This window comes from Amblyraja radiata, chromosome 1 (genome assembly GCF_010909765.2).
Source record: "Amblyraja radiata isolate CabotCenter1 chromosome 1, sAmbRad1.1.pri, whole genome shotgun sequence".
Taxonomy (NCBI): Eukaryota; Metazoa; Chordata; class Chondrichthyes; order Rajiformes; family Rajidae; genus Amblyraja; species Amblyraja radiata.
In genome coordinates, this window is record NC_045956.1 from 100,727,097 (window position 1) to 100,740,368 (window position 13,272).

Below are 13,272 nucleotides of genomic sequence, written 5' to 3' on the forward strand. Positions count from 1 at the left end.
CAGCCAATAGACCAACTGATAATCAATGGGGAACTGGTGGAAAACGTCACAAGATCTACCTATCGGCAGCATGTTCACAGTAGATAGAGATGTAGAGGTCGACATCAATTGGTAAAGCTGCATCAGTCTTCAGACGAATGTCACCAATATGGTCTCGTGGCGGGATATTCAAGATGCTAAAAGTCAAGCTCTTCCAGTCCGTAGTCTTCCCTACAGCCCTCCATGCCAGTGAGACATGGAAAATCAATGTGAGGATGAAAAAGAAATTGGATGCATTCGAACAACGCTGTTTGAGGAAGATCCTGAAGACTAGCTACAGAGACCACACCACAACGAGGAGATCTACCGTGAATCTGCAACAAAGTCTCTCAGCCAGGACAACGAGGTACGCAGGATGAAATTTGCAGGGCATGTACTCAGAATGTCACCAGAACGTGCACCTAAGATAGCAATGACATGGCAACCTAACGGAAGAAGGGAAAGAGGCCGACCAAAACTCACATGGAGGCGAATATTCCAGAAGGATTTGGAAGCCCGGGACGCAAGCCTATTGAGGGTGGAAGACATCGCACATAACCAAACAGAATGGTGAAAGCTTGCTGCCCAATGCACTCAACAGTGTGGGAGGAACTAAGTAAGTAAGCTTAAATAATAAATTATAAAAATATTGTTTTTATGTTTTATAACTCAATATTATAAAACATTTTATATATTAATATATTATAAACATTTTCTAATTATTGAAATATAATGTGCAACATTTTATTTGAAAACAAATAAAGGGCTGTATTCTTTTTAAAGTGGCTGCGCTGAGAAAAACGTTAAGATTGTCACGGAACATTAAAACTCTGTCACACATTATGTAATGATGTCATGTTCACTTCACTGAAAAGCATTGGTGAGCCAGCTGATCTTTTGTTAAGATTTGACAGCTTTCATGGTCTTTTGGGGGGGACATTATTGGATTTAATCTCATTATTACTTCATCACTAGTTTTCTACAATAACCAAGGCCCATTCTGCTTATTTAGCTAGCTATAAAAGGTCCAATGTCACCATTTTGAAGATGACCAGAGCAATATCTTGTCTAATATTTATCATTTTCTAAACACAGTCATATTATTTACATGTTATCATGCTGTTCTTTGTGGGAGCTTGGAATAATCAAAATGCTGTTGTATTTTCTGTTACAGTGGTAACTATGGGCAGTTCTTGAGTAATGTAAGGGTTCCATTCCTGAGAATTGTCCATAAGCCCATTTATCCAAAAAATATTTGTTTTCCTAGGCTACACATATCATATCACTTTACACACACTCGCTATAATTCATTAATTTCATTGCACAAGGCACCTAATGCTCCCTGTAATTAAACTAATGGAATGTACACTGCATCCAGTCATTGATGTATTGGCTTGTAAAATGCTTTAAAAATGTATGGGAGAATTTGCATGGTTGGATTTTGTGAATGAGATAATTCGTAACCCAGAGTTCTTGCACTTCGGGTTACTTCATTTGAACATCCTGAGATAATGGCTACATAAATCTAGGGGTTTCTATTACCGTCACAACTTTGTATGATATCAATTAAAAATGTAAAATATTGTAAAACCTACAAATTAACAAATTTTCTTTTGGGTGGAGTTTCATACCCTTGTGGGAAGATTCCACCAATAGCGTGAAGCGTATTCCTACTTATAACGATGTCACACATCTGTTCTTATGAAGCTAACCAGAGACCATGATTTTAAAATAACTTGTATTTTATGCTACTTCTAATTTAATTAAAATATTATAATATGTTTCACAAGAGTTTTATCAAATTTCATTTGATGTTACACTGAAGGTAATATTTTACGGCCTGTAAAACAAAATATAATGTTACTATTTACGGACATAATTTATGATTGCTGCCGTGAAATAACATTAAATGCTTTAAAATTGTTTTAAAGTAATTGTTAAATATTTCCTTTTCCTTAAATGTCCGCTATTTTCACTTGGGCCACTTCAGTTTTATAACCCACACCAACAGGGCCAGGAAAGTGACACCCGTTGTGTATCCTGTATCTTTTTAAACCAACATTTAATGTGTCCTTCAGAAATCTAAGTCAAGAAAGTGTGGAAAGCGATTGCATATTCTGACAGATTTGCCAGAATAGTGCTGAAGTATCTGAAAAAGGCTCCTACCCGAAACGTCGCCATCCACAGATGCTGTCTGACCTGCTGAGTTACTTTGTGTTTAGTATTAGAAAAAGTAATGTTAAATTTGAATTGACACGAGACAGGTAAATCAAATGGTTGAAAATAGATATAACAGGAATGTAATAAAGTTTAACATTTTGCTGCGATGTGATCGACATATAATTTTGCTGCAAGGGAATTTATAATACCAAGACGCTTGGACGAAAATTAGCAATAGCAAAGAAGATTTGAGTTTAGGTTGAGCCGGGCGATTAACAAACTGAATTCATTTCAATGACTATTTGAGGCAAGATTGTGGTTTGGGGATGCAAAGGTCGGTAATGGCTGCCATCAGATGTATTTGGCCTACACGCCACACGTAACATCTCCACCTCACTGTGCTGCTGCAATGAGCCTGTTGTATGTGAGCTGCATCAACAAGTCGGCGAGTGAGTATTGTGACAGGTCGCCTTGAGGCGGGGTGTCATTTGACACGGGTGAGGGAGGGGTGGAGGTCTGGCCCTGTCCTACTGGACAGTGCTCCTGGCGGCCTGAGTTTACTGGATGAAGATTAGAGCGGGCGGGCGGGCAAGCGCTGCTGCTGCTGCTACACCGCTGCTGCCGAGTCCGGAGCCGGAGCGGAGCCGGCGCTCGCCCTTCCCTTCTCGCCGACCCGATTCGCTTGACATAGAGCCGCAGTGCGCCTGCGCCGGAGCGCCGCCATTTTGGCCGTGCTGATAGTCTGATGTTGTAAGGGAAGGCTAAGCCGAGGCCGAGCAGCGTGTCGTGAAATGGCCAATATCGCAGTCCAGAGGATTAAACGAGAGTTCAAGGAGGTCTTGAAGAGCGAAGAGGTGAGGTTCGCACTACACTCGCTAACCCTTAACCGCCTTGGTTGAGCGGCTGCTGACGGGAAGCGGGCGGGCGGGCCGGGAGAGTGGGCTGGCGGTGACGGGCTGGAGAGCGGCTGACGGACAGGCGCCGGCGGGGGCGAAACTCGGGGTTGCTCGGCTCAGGTCACTTTTAAATACATCTTTGAAGCGTCGTCACCTCTGTTCTTTAACGGCATCTCAGGGAGGGCCAGGTCAAGGGAACCGCCGTAAAGCCGGCGAAATCCAGCATTTTGGGAGATCCGGCTGGTGTGTACAGCGAGAGGAATGAATCTAGGTTGGCATTTGTTAAGTGCCGTTGATCTTAGATGGGATTAGAGTGTGTTCATTTATTTCCACCTTTATAGTTCTAAACAAAGGGAAGTGTATTAGTAGTCAAGAGTGCTTTATTGTCATACGTCCCGAGACAAAAATTATCCTGGTATCTGTAGTTTAGAGCTTATTTGGGGGATGTAGTGTTTAATGTTGTTGGGAGGAAGCTTGCTCCAGACATAATAGTTTTCGGGCTCCTGTTCCTTCTTTCCAATGGCAGGAGTGAAATGAGAGTGTGGATAGGGTGGTGTGGGTCTCTGATGATGCTGGCTGCCTTTTTTGAGACAGCGATTCCTGTACATCCCTGCGATGGTGGGTTGGCCAGAACCTGTGATGGACTGTACGGTGTTTGCCACTTATGGCATTCCTCTTCGTTCCTGGGTGTTCGAGTTGCCGAACCAAGCTGTGATGCAACCAGTTAATATGGTCTCTACTGTACACCTGTAGAGGTTCAGGAGAATATTTGTTGACACAATCTTCTCAGGAAGTAGAGGCATTGATGTGCTTTCTTTTTGATTGCATCAATGTGCTGGGTCCAGGGTAGATCTTCGGAGATATGCACGCCCAGGAATTTGATGTTTTTGACTCTACCACTGTCCTGTCAATGAATTCAGGTTTGTGGATCCTTGGCCTTCTATAATCAACAACGAGTTCCTTGATTTTACTGACATTGAGAGCAAGGTTGTTGTTCAGGCATCTTTTGGTCAGTCATTCGATCTCCCTCCTAGACTTTGGCTCGTTGTCATCTGTAATTCGTCCAATAACGGTGGTGTTGTTGGCGAATTTGAACATGTAGTTGGAACTCTTTGCGGTGACACAGTCATGAGTAGAGTATGGGGGCATTGAGTTGCTGATGGCTATCGAGGAGGAAGTGTTGCTGCCAATTCACAGATTGTGGTTTGTTGATGAGAAAGCCGAGGATCCAGAGGGATGCACAGAGATCCAGTTCCGTGAGCTTGGTAACCAGATTGGAAGAGATGATGGTATTGAACGCCAAGCTGTAGTCTATGAACAACAGTCTGACATATAGAAACATAGAAAATAGGTGCAGAAGTAGGCCATTCGGCCCTTCGAGCCTGCACCACCATTCAATATGATCATGGCTGATTATCCAAATCAATATTCTGTACCTGCCTTCTCTCCATACCCCCTGATCCCTTTAGCCACAAGGGCCACATCTAACTCCCTTTTAAATATAGCCAATGAACTGGCCTCAACTACCTTCTGTGACAGAGAATTCCACAGATTCACCAACTCTATGTGTGAAAAATGTTTTTCTCATCTCGGTCCTCAGTATGTGTTTCTATTGTCCAAGTGGTCCAGTGCAGAGTCGAGAGCCAATGAGATCTCATGGTTGACACAAAATGCTGGAGTTATAGCCCTGTCCCACGGTACGAATTCGAGCTCTCTCGAGTTAAAAAAAAATCAAACTCGTGGTAAGCACGGAGAATGAATGCTGCGGGTACATCGGAGCTTGGGGACGTCTCTTAACGGCTCGTAACGCTAACGGCAGGTACTTGGGAGGATTCGCTAACGGCAGGTACTCGGGAAGACTCGCTAACGGCAGGTAAGCACGGGAAGACTCGTGAGGATTTTTCAACATGTTGAAAAATGTCCACAAGAACCCCGAGTACCAACGAGTGGCCATTACCGTAGATCTCCGAGTTCGAATCGGGGCAAACTCGGGAGAGCTCTTGGAATGAACTCGTACCGTGGGACAGGGCTTTAACTCAGCAGGACAGGCAACAACTCTGGAGAGAAGGAATGGGTGACGTTTTGGGTTGAGACCCTTCTTCATCCTTTGTTGATCTGTTGTGGCAGTAGGCAAATTGTAGTGTGTCCAGGTTCTCGTTGAGGTATGAGCTGATATGTGGCATAACCAAATTCTCAAATCACTTCACCATCATGTCAGTGCCACTGGTCGGTAGTCATTGAGGCACGTCACCTTACATAATTTAGTCTGGGGATTTCCGCTAATGATATTTAGCTATTTTGCTTTGGTAGTGCGTTTTTTACTTTTACTTTCTCATTGTAGTCAAGTTTGTCTTTTAATAAATTCATGATCATGCAATTTAATGAAGGATTAAACAAAACTGTTGTGAAATGTTTTATGATAGTTATGACTAATTCTTGCTTCTTAATTGGTCTTTACACTTTATCTCTACACATATTTAAGACTCTTAATGATTATTTAGTGTGTTAGCAATGTTCCTATTTATCTAAAGAATTATAATGTGGCTTGTCATCATGGGGATAGACACAAAAAGCTGGAGTAACTCAGTGGGACAGGCAGCATCTCGGGAGTGAAGGAATGGGTGACATTTCGGGTCGAGACCCTTCCGCCATTATGGGGAACTGTTATTAACATAGTATGATGTATAGCACCCTATATAGTTCAATGGTCGATATGTTTACTTGCTTCACCATTTTGTTCTGTGCCTCTACAAATATGTAGCTCACAGATGTTTAAATTATACTTGGTGGATTCATTTAGAGGTTGTTAGAGTTGTAATGGCTCAGCTGTCTTTTGAAATATTGAGGTTTTTCAAGCAACAAATGAAATTAATATAGGTGGTTAATCTGTTTTAGAGATGACTGACGTTGTTGACATTTACATTAGAAGTACTGATCTTTTATGAACTAATTTTTATCTTTCAAAAATAAAAAAAAGTTAGAATTTGAAAAGAAACAGGAAATGTGGAAAATAGGCCAGGCAGAATCAGAGAGAGAAACAGTTAATCTTTTAGGTAGATAAGTTATTTTATGTCAACTAGAACAAACAGATAGGATCTCTGTTTCTTGTTTAAATATGGCACCTCTGACACTGCATCTTCTGCCATTTATGTTTCGGCCTGCAATGAAGTAGGCCTTAGTCTTATAATCTTGACTCTGGATTGAAGTACTTTGAATAAACTAACCATAACTCTAGCTATAAGTGTAAGATAGAAGACAGAACAGTACAGCACAAGAACAGGCCCTTCGGTCTACAATGAATGTGATGCCAAAACAATCTCTTATCTACCTGCGTACAATCCATATCCCTCCATTCATTTGTTTATCCGAAAGTCTCTTAAAAGACACAAAAGTGTCTGTCTCAACCACCACCAGCAACATGATCCAGGTGCTCAGCACGCTCTGTAGTTAAAAAAATGTTGCTCTGCACATCTCCTTTAAACGTTGCCCCTCTCACCTTAAAACTATGCCCTCTTGTATTTATTTTGTCTACCTGGGAAAAAGGTTCTGATAATAATAATAATTAATAATAATATCTTGTCATTGCACATGTGCAACGAGATTTGGTATGCAGCTTCCATTCGATGTCATAACTTAAATAACTAATAAAATTTATATTTAGATACCCCGAGAACATGGTTTGTAAAAAGAACATTAAAACAGTCAAAACAGACTAAAGTGCAGATGTGTCTGTGCGACGTGACCATCCGAGGGACACAGTCCATAGGGGTGGGGGGCACTCAGCAGGGCTGGTTCAGAGCAGCTATAGCTCTGGAAATGAAGCTGTTCCTGAGTCTGGAGGTGCGGGCGTAGAAGGCCTTGTAACGTCTGCCGGGCGGTAGGAGTTCGAACAGTCCATTACAAGGGTGTGAGGAGTCTTTATGGATGCTGACGGCCTTCCTGAGGCACCATGTGTGGTAGATGCCCTCCAAGGCTTGTATTGGTGTCCCAATAATCTTCTGCGTTCTGTGGACGACGCGCTGAAGAGCTCTCCTCTCCACCTCCGTGCAGCTGAGATACCACACAGCGATGCCATACGTTAGTATGCTCTCTGTCGCGCAGCGGTAGAAGGTTGTCAGCAACTGTTGGGGCAGACCAGTCTTTTTCAATGTTCTCAGGAAGAACAGTCGTTGCTGTATACCCTCTCTACGCCTCTGATCATTTTATTTTCTTCTAACAGGTTTCCTGCAAACTCTGGCATTTTAGAGAAATAATTTCAAGTCTGTGCAACCTTTCCTTGTATCTAATACCCTCTAATCTAGGCATCATCCTGGTAATCCTCCTCTGCACCCTTTCCAAAGCCTCCACATACTTCCTGAAATGAGAGCAGCCAGAACTGCATGCAATGCGGCCTAACCAAAGTTCTGTAAAGCTGCATCATGACTTTCTGACTCTTGTATTAAATGCCTCAACCTATGAAAGCAAGCATACCACATGCCTTCTTAACCACTCCCATCTACTTGTGTTGCCACTTTTAGGAAAATATGCTCTTTGACTCCAAAATCCCTCTGTTTATCAATGCTGTTGTGTCATGCTATTAAATGTATATTCCCTTTCATTTGACCTCAACCTGCAACACTGCACACTTGCTCAGATTAAAATTCATTATCCATTTCTCCACCTATTTCTGCAGCTGATCTATATCCCGCTGTATACCTTGACAGCCTTCGATGCTATCCACAACCCTAGCAGTCTTGGTGTAATTCACAAATTTACTAGCCAACCCATCTATGTTAACGTCCAAGTAATTTATATCCCATCAGCAGATATCTCAGCACAGATCCCTGTGGAACTCCATTGGTCGCTGACCTCCAGCCTGAATATTGTCTGTCCACTATAACTTTTTGTCTTTTATCAGTAAGCTAGTTCTGAAACTATACAATCAAGTTATTGTTAATCCTGTACATCTTAATCTTTTGGATCAGCCTGCAATGAAGGACTTTATCAAATGGCATACTAAATTCCATGTAGGCAACAACCATCACCCTCCATTCATCGATCACCTTCTCTTTATTCTCTTTACTTTTCATGAATTAAAAAAACATTAGCTACCTCCAGGCCACCAGGACCTTGTTTGTTGCTAGAGAAGATGCAAAGATCTCCGTCGAGGCTCCTGCAATCACCTCTCTTGCCTCACTCGTGCGCAAGTCTCATCAGGTCCTGGGGATTTATCCACCTTGATGCTTTTGTAGAGCTACTGCGATTTTAATCGCAAACTACTCTTGCATACTAATATTCACCACAGTGATTTCATTGTCTTCCATATCCTTCTCCTTCGTGAAAATAAATGCAAAGTACTTGTTTAGTACTTCACCTGCATTCCTGACTCCAAGCACAAATTCCCTCCTTTATCCTTAGGTTGTCGTACCTGGTTTCTCTCTTATTTTGAATATGGGTATGAAAAGGTGTGAGATTTTGTTTAATCTAATAATAATAATAATAATAATAATATCTTTTATTGTCATTGCATATAGGTGCAACGAGATTTGGTATGCAGCTTCCATCCGATCGTCATAACTTAAACAACTAATAAAATTTAGATACACCGAGAAACATGGTTTATAAAAAAAGAGAACAGTAAAACAGTCTAAAGTGCAAATATGTCTGTGCCGGGTCGATGTGCGTGAATACAGTTCATGGGGGTGGGGGGCACTCGGCAGGGCCGGTTCAGAGCAGCGATACTCTGGGGATGAAGCTGTTCCTGAGTCTGGAGGTGCGGGCGTAATGTCTGCCGGAAGGTAGGAGTTCGAACTTGCCATAGCCATTTTGTGGCCCTTTTTGGCTCTTATGATCGCCCGTTTGATTTATTTCCTCCTTTCCTTATATTCCTCAAAAGCCCTGTTTGATTCCATCTTCCTGAACCTTGCTTCTTAGGCCCCCCTCAGTCAAGCTGACCATGGGTGTCTCCAGGGTGCTATTCCCTATATGGGGAATGCCTGTGCGTGACTTTGTTTAAGGTGGGGAGACTGGTGCATGGACAGCCACCCCACGGTCCTTGACAGATCTGGGTCAGGATCCAGTGGCATGGAGTCCAAGACGACCGGAGACCCTTTTCTGCTGCAGCCTTCATCCGCCTTCCCAGCCATTGTGACGCTCCACTAAGGTCAGCCATCGTCCGCCTGTTCCACTGTTGAGGTCTTGGTTGGATTGCTCTTTGTCAGAGACCTGCCCCTCGACCTTACCGCCATGGGTGGCCCTACCAGGAGCATAGCTCCAGGCGGCATCGCTCTCAGGATCTCGGGTCCACACAAGCTTCTCCACCACAACAAGGTGACAATCCACGGAGAAGTTAATCCTTGCATGTGCTTTGTTTTTGACTAAATTTACAACCTCATATTTCGCTTTGCCAGTTTACAACCCAGCGGTATGAATATTGAATTCTCTAACTTCAAGTAACCCTTGCTTTCCCTCTCACTCTCCATCCCTCCTCCTTCCCTCCTCCTTCCTACTTCTCCGACCAGTCTGACTGTCGCCCTGATTAAATGTTATCTCTGTATGCTTTGTTGTCATTTTCTCCTAGCTAACAATGATCGATTCTACAGTTTCTTTGAGCTACATCCCCTTGATGTCTTGTTTTCCCACCTTACACTTCCTTATCTCTGTGTCTCCGTCTCCCCTGACGTTCAGTCTGAAGAAGAGCAGATTTTTTGGACATTGAATGTTGCACATGGCACCAAACATAGTTTTATGTCTTTTTTCACGAGCACAGGAAGTAGAACCCAGCACATTTCATCTTATGAAATTTGTTCACATACAAGTCTGAAGAATGGTCTTGATCCGAAACGTCACCCATTCCTTCTCTCCAGAGATGCTGCCTGAGTTACTCCAGCATTTTGTGTCTATCTTTGATTGTCCAAGATTGTCTTACTTTGCCAACTTTATCCCTCCTTACTTGGAACATGCTGGTTCTCAACTTCATCAAATGGGCTTTAAACAACTCCCAACATGTCAGATGTGTTGCAAATTTAAACCGAAGATAGACACAAAATGCTGGAGTAACTCAGCGGGACAGGCAGCATCTCCAGAGAGAAGGAATGGGTGACGTTTCGGATCGAGACCATTCTTCAGACTTGTATGTCAACAAATTTCATAAGATGAAATGTGCTGGGTTCTACTTCCTGTGCTTGTGGAAAAAAAAGACATAAAACTATGTTTGGTGCCATGTGCAACATTCAATGTCCAAAAAATCTGCTTATCTGGTACACAAGTCCCGAAGATGCTGGAGTATCTAATCTTTATGGTTGGGGGAACCATTTGACTCTTTTTTTTTTTTGCTGTATGCACAATCCATCTTGTGCATTACTACTTCACATTGCAGCCACGTTAAAGATATGTAAAGATAATTTGTGACAGATCAAATTGATCTGCAGACCTGCTTGTCTTGACAGTCAAACCAAAATAGACAATAGGTGCATGAGTAGCCCATTCGACTCTTCGAGCCAGCACTGCCATTCAATGTGATCATGGCTCCTCATCCACAATCAGTACCCCGTTCCTGCCTTCTCCCCATATCCCCTGACTCTGCTATCTTTAAGAGCCCTATCTAGCCCTCTCTTGAAAGTATCCTGAGAACCGGCCTCCACCGCCCTCTGAGGCAGAGAATTCCACAGATTCACAACTCTCTGTGTGAAAAAGTGTTTCCTCATCTCCGTTCTAAATGGCTTATTCCTTATTCTTAAACTGTGGCCCCTGGTTCTGGACTCCCCCAACATCGGGAACATGTTTCCTGCCTCTCACGTGTCCAAACCCTTAATAATCTTATATGTTTCAATAAGATACCCTCTCATCCTTCTAAATTCCAGAGTATACAAGCCCAGGGGCTCCATTCTCTCAGCATATGGCAGTCCCGCCATCCCGGGAATTAACCGTGTGAACCTACGCTGCACTCCCTCAATCGCAAGAATGTCCTTCCTCAAAATTTGGAGACCAAAACAGCATACAGTATTCCAGGTGTGTCTCACTAGGGCCCTGTACAACTGTAGAAGGACCTCTGCTCCTATACTCAACTACTCTTGTTATGAAGGCCAACATGCCATTCGCTTTCTTCAGTACCTGCATGCTTACTTTCATTGAATGATGAACAAGGACCCCCAGATCCCGTTGTCCTTCTCATTTTCACAACTTGACACCATTTAGATAATAATCTGCCTTCTACCAAAGTGGATAACCTAACGTTTATCCACATTAAACTGCATCTGCCATGCATCTGCCCACTCACCCAACCTGTCCAAGTCACCCTGCATTCTCATAGCATCCTCCCCACAGTTCACACTGCCACCCAGCTTTGTGTCATCTGCAATTTTGCTAATGTTACTTTGAATCACTTCATCTAAATCATTGATGTATATTGTAAATAGCTGAGGTCCCAGCACCGATCCTTGGGGTATCCCACTAGTCACTGCCTGCCATTCTGAAAGGGACCCGTTAATCCCTACTCTTTGTTTCCTGTCTGTCAACCAATTTTTTATCCATGTCAGCACTCAACCCCCATTACCATGTGCCCTAAATTTGCCCACTAATCTCCTATGTGGGACCTTATCAAATGATTTCTGAAAGTCCAGGTACACTACATCCACTGGCTCTCCCTTGTCCATTTTCCTAGTTACATCCTCAAAAAATTCCAGAAGATTAGTCAAGCATGATTTCCCTTTCGTAAATACATGCTGACTTGGACCGATCCTGTTACTGCTATCCAATTGTGCCGCTATTTCATCTTTTATGATTGACTCCAGCAACTTCCCCACCACCGATGTCAGGCTAACTGGTCTATAATTCCCTGTTTTCTCTCCCGCCTTTCTTAAAAAGTGAGATAACATTAGCTACCCTCCAATCCACAGGAACTGATCCTGAATCTATAGAACATTGGAAAATGATCACCAATGCGATCACGATTTCTAGAGCCACATCCTTAAGTACCCTGCGAAGCAGACCATCAAGCCCTGGGGATTTATCAGCCTTCAGTCCCCATCAGTCTACCCAACACTATTTCTTGCTTAATGTGGATTTCCTTCAGTTACTCCATCACCCCAGATCCTCTGGCAACTAGTACATCAGGAAGATTGTTTGTGTCCTCCTTAATGAAGACGGATCCAAAGTACCTGTTCAACTCATCTGCCATTTCTGTTCTTTGACCACAAGGCAAGTTAGGAAAAAGTTAATGTTGCCTTATTGGTTATAGTCCACCTGTTATCTTTTGGAGCAGTATTTATCTAGTTGTTAGTTAGATGACTTGCACGCAATCTAATCTGTTTCCATTTATCGCCCACTGTCTCAGTCTCCCATTTTTACCCACCCCGGCTCTATCTGTCTGTCATCCTTCACCCCTCCTCTGTCCACCTTTCACCTACTGGCCCTGTCTCATCTCTTTACTTTTTATACAGTCATCTCCCCCTTCATTCTCACTTATGACCCAAAGTCTTGAACCCGTATACATCTACAATCCCTGTTCCCACCACAGATGTTGCTTGACCCACTGAGCTCCTCAGCAGTTTGTTTTTTACATGTATCTTATTTTTCTCTCTTCCTTGTTTTGCAGTTGTTACCAGTCCTTAATCTATTCCATTGTGAAATCAGAGGCAAAAGTTAGTGTGAATGCTTATAGATCAGCAGTTCAGTGAAGTATTATACTATTTTAACATCTGCTATTGAATCAGAACAAATTTTCAGTTCTTGTTTTTTTAAATTTCCCCTTCCCATCATCCTAATTCACTTCATAGGATGAATACATTTATCACAGTTTACCAGACTAAGTGGGACCCATTGGGTCCCATTGTCACACAGGAGGACTGGTCTCCCAATGCAATAATCCACCACTCGCGTATTGGGCCCAACTGCGCAGGAGCGACTGACGGGTTTCTGTTGTGACGCACCTGATCTCCCCCCCCCCCCCTTTCTCACCTCACCACCCTCCACCAACCCTTGCCCTTCCCCCCCACTCACTCACTCCCCCCCCCCCCCCCCCCCCCCATCCACTCTTAGCGGCTCTCCGGCGGTGCATCCAGTCCCGCCCATTGGGTTCCCATTGTGACGTAGAACACGCAGGAATTACTGCACAGGCGCAGCTGGCGGGTACGGCAAGTGGAAAAGGGATTTATTAAAGCTTAAAATGTGAATAACTCTTAAAATATAACAACAATTTAAACGTTAAAGATGAGATTTA

At 43.2% G+C, this 13,272-nt stretch overlaps 1 protein-coding gene across 2 annotated transcripts in view; it reads left to right on the forward strand.

Moving 5' to 3' along the window:
- Positions 1 to 2,669: 2,669 nt before the first annotated feature.
- The window catches only part of ube2k (ubiquitin conjugating enzyme E2 K), an 88,327-nt gene continuing 77,724 nt past the window's right edge, over positions 2,670 to 13,272 (forward strand). Inside the window, exon 1 of one of the 2 annotated variants that reach the window (XM_033027226.1) lies at positions 2,670 to 3,032. In XM_033027226.1, the coding sequence (XP_032883117.1) occupies positions 2,970 to 3,032 (63 nt within the window). In that variant the 5' untranslated portion in view covers positions 2,670 to 2,969. The remainder of the gene's footprint in view (positions 3,033 to 13,272) is intronic. The other variant, XM_033027236.1, reaches the window with a different exon arrangement.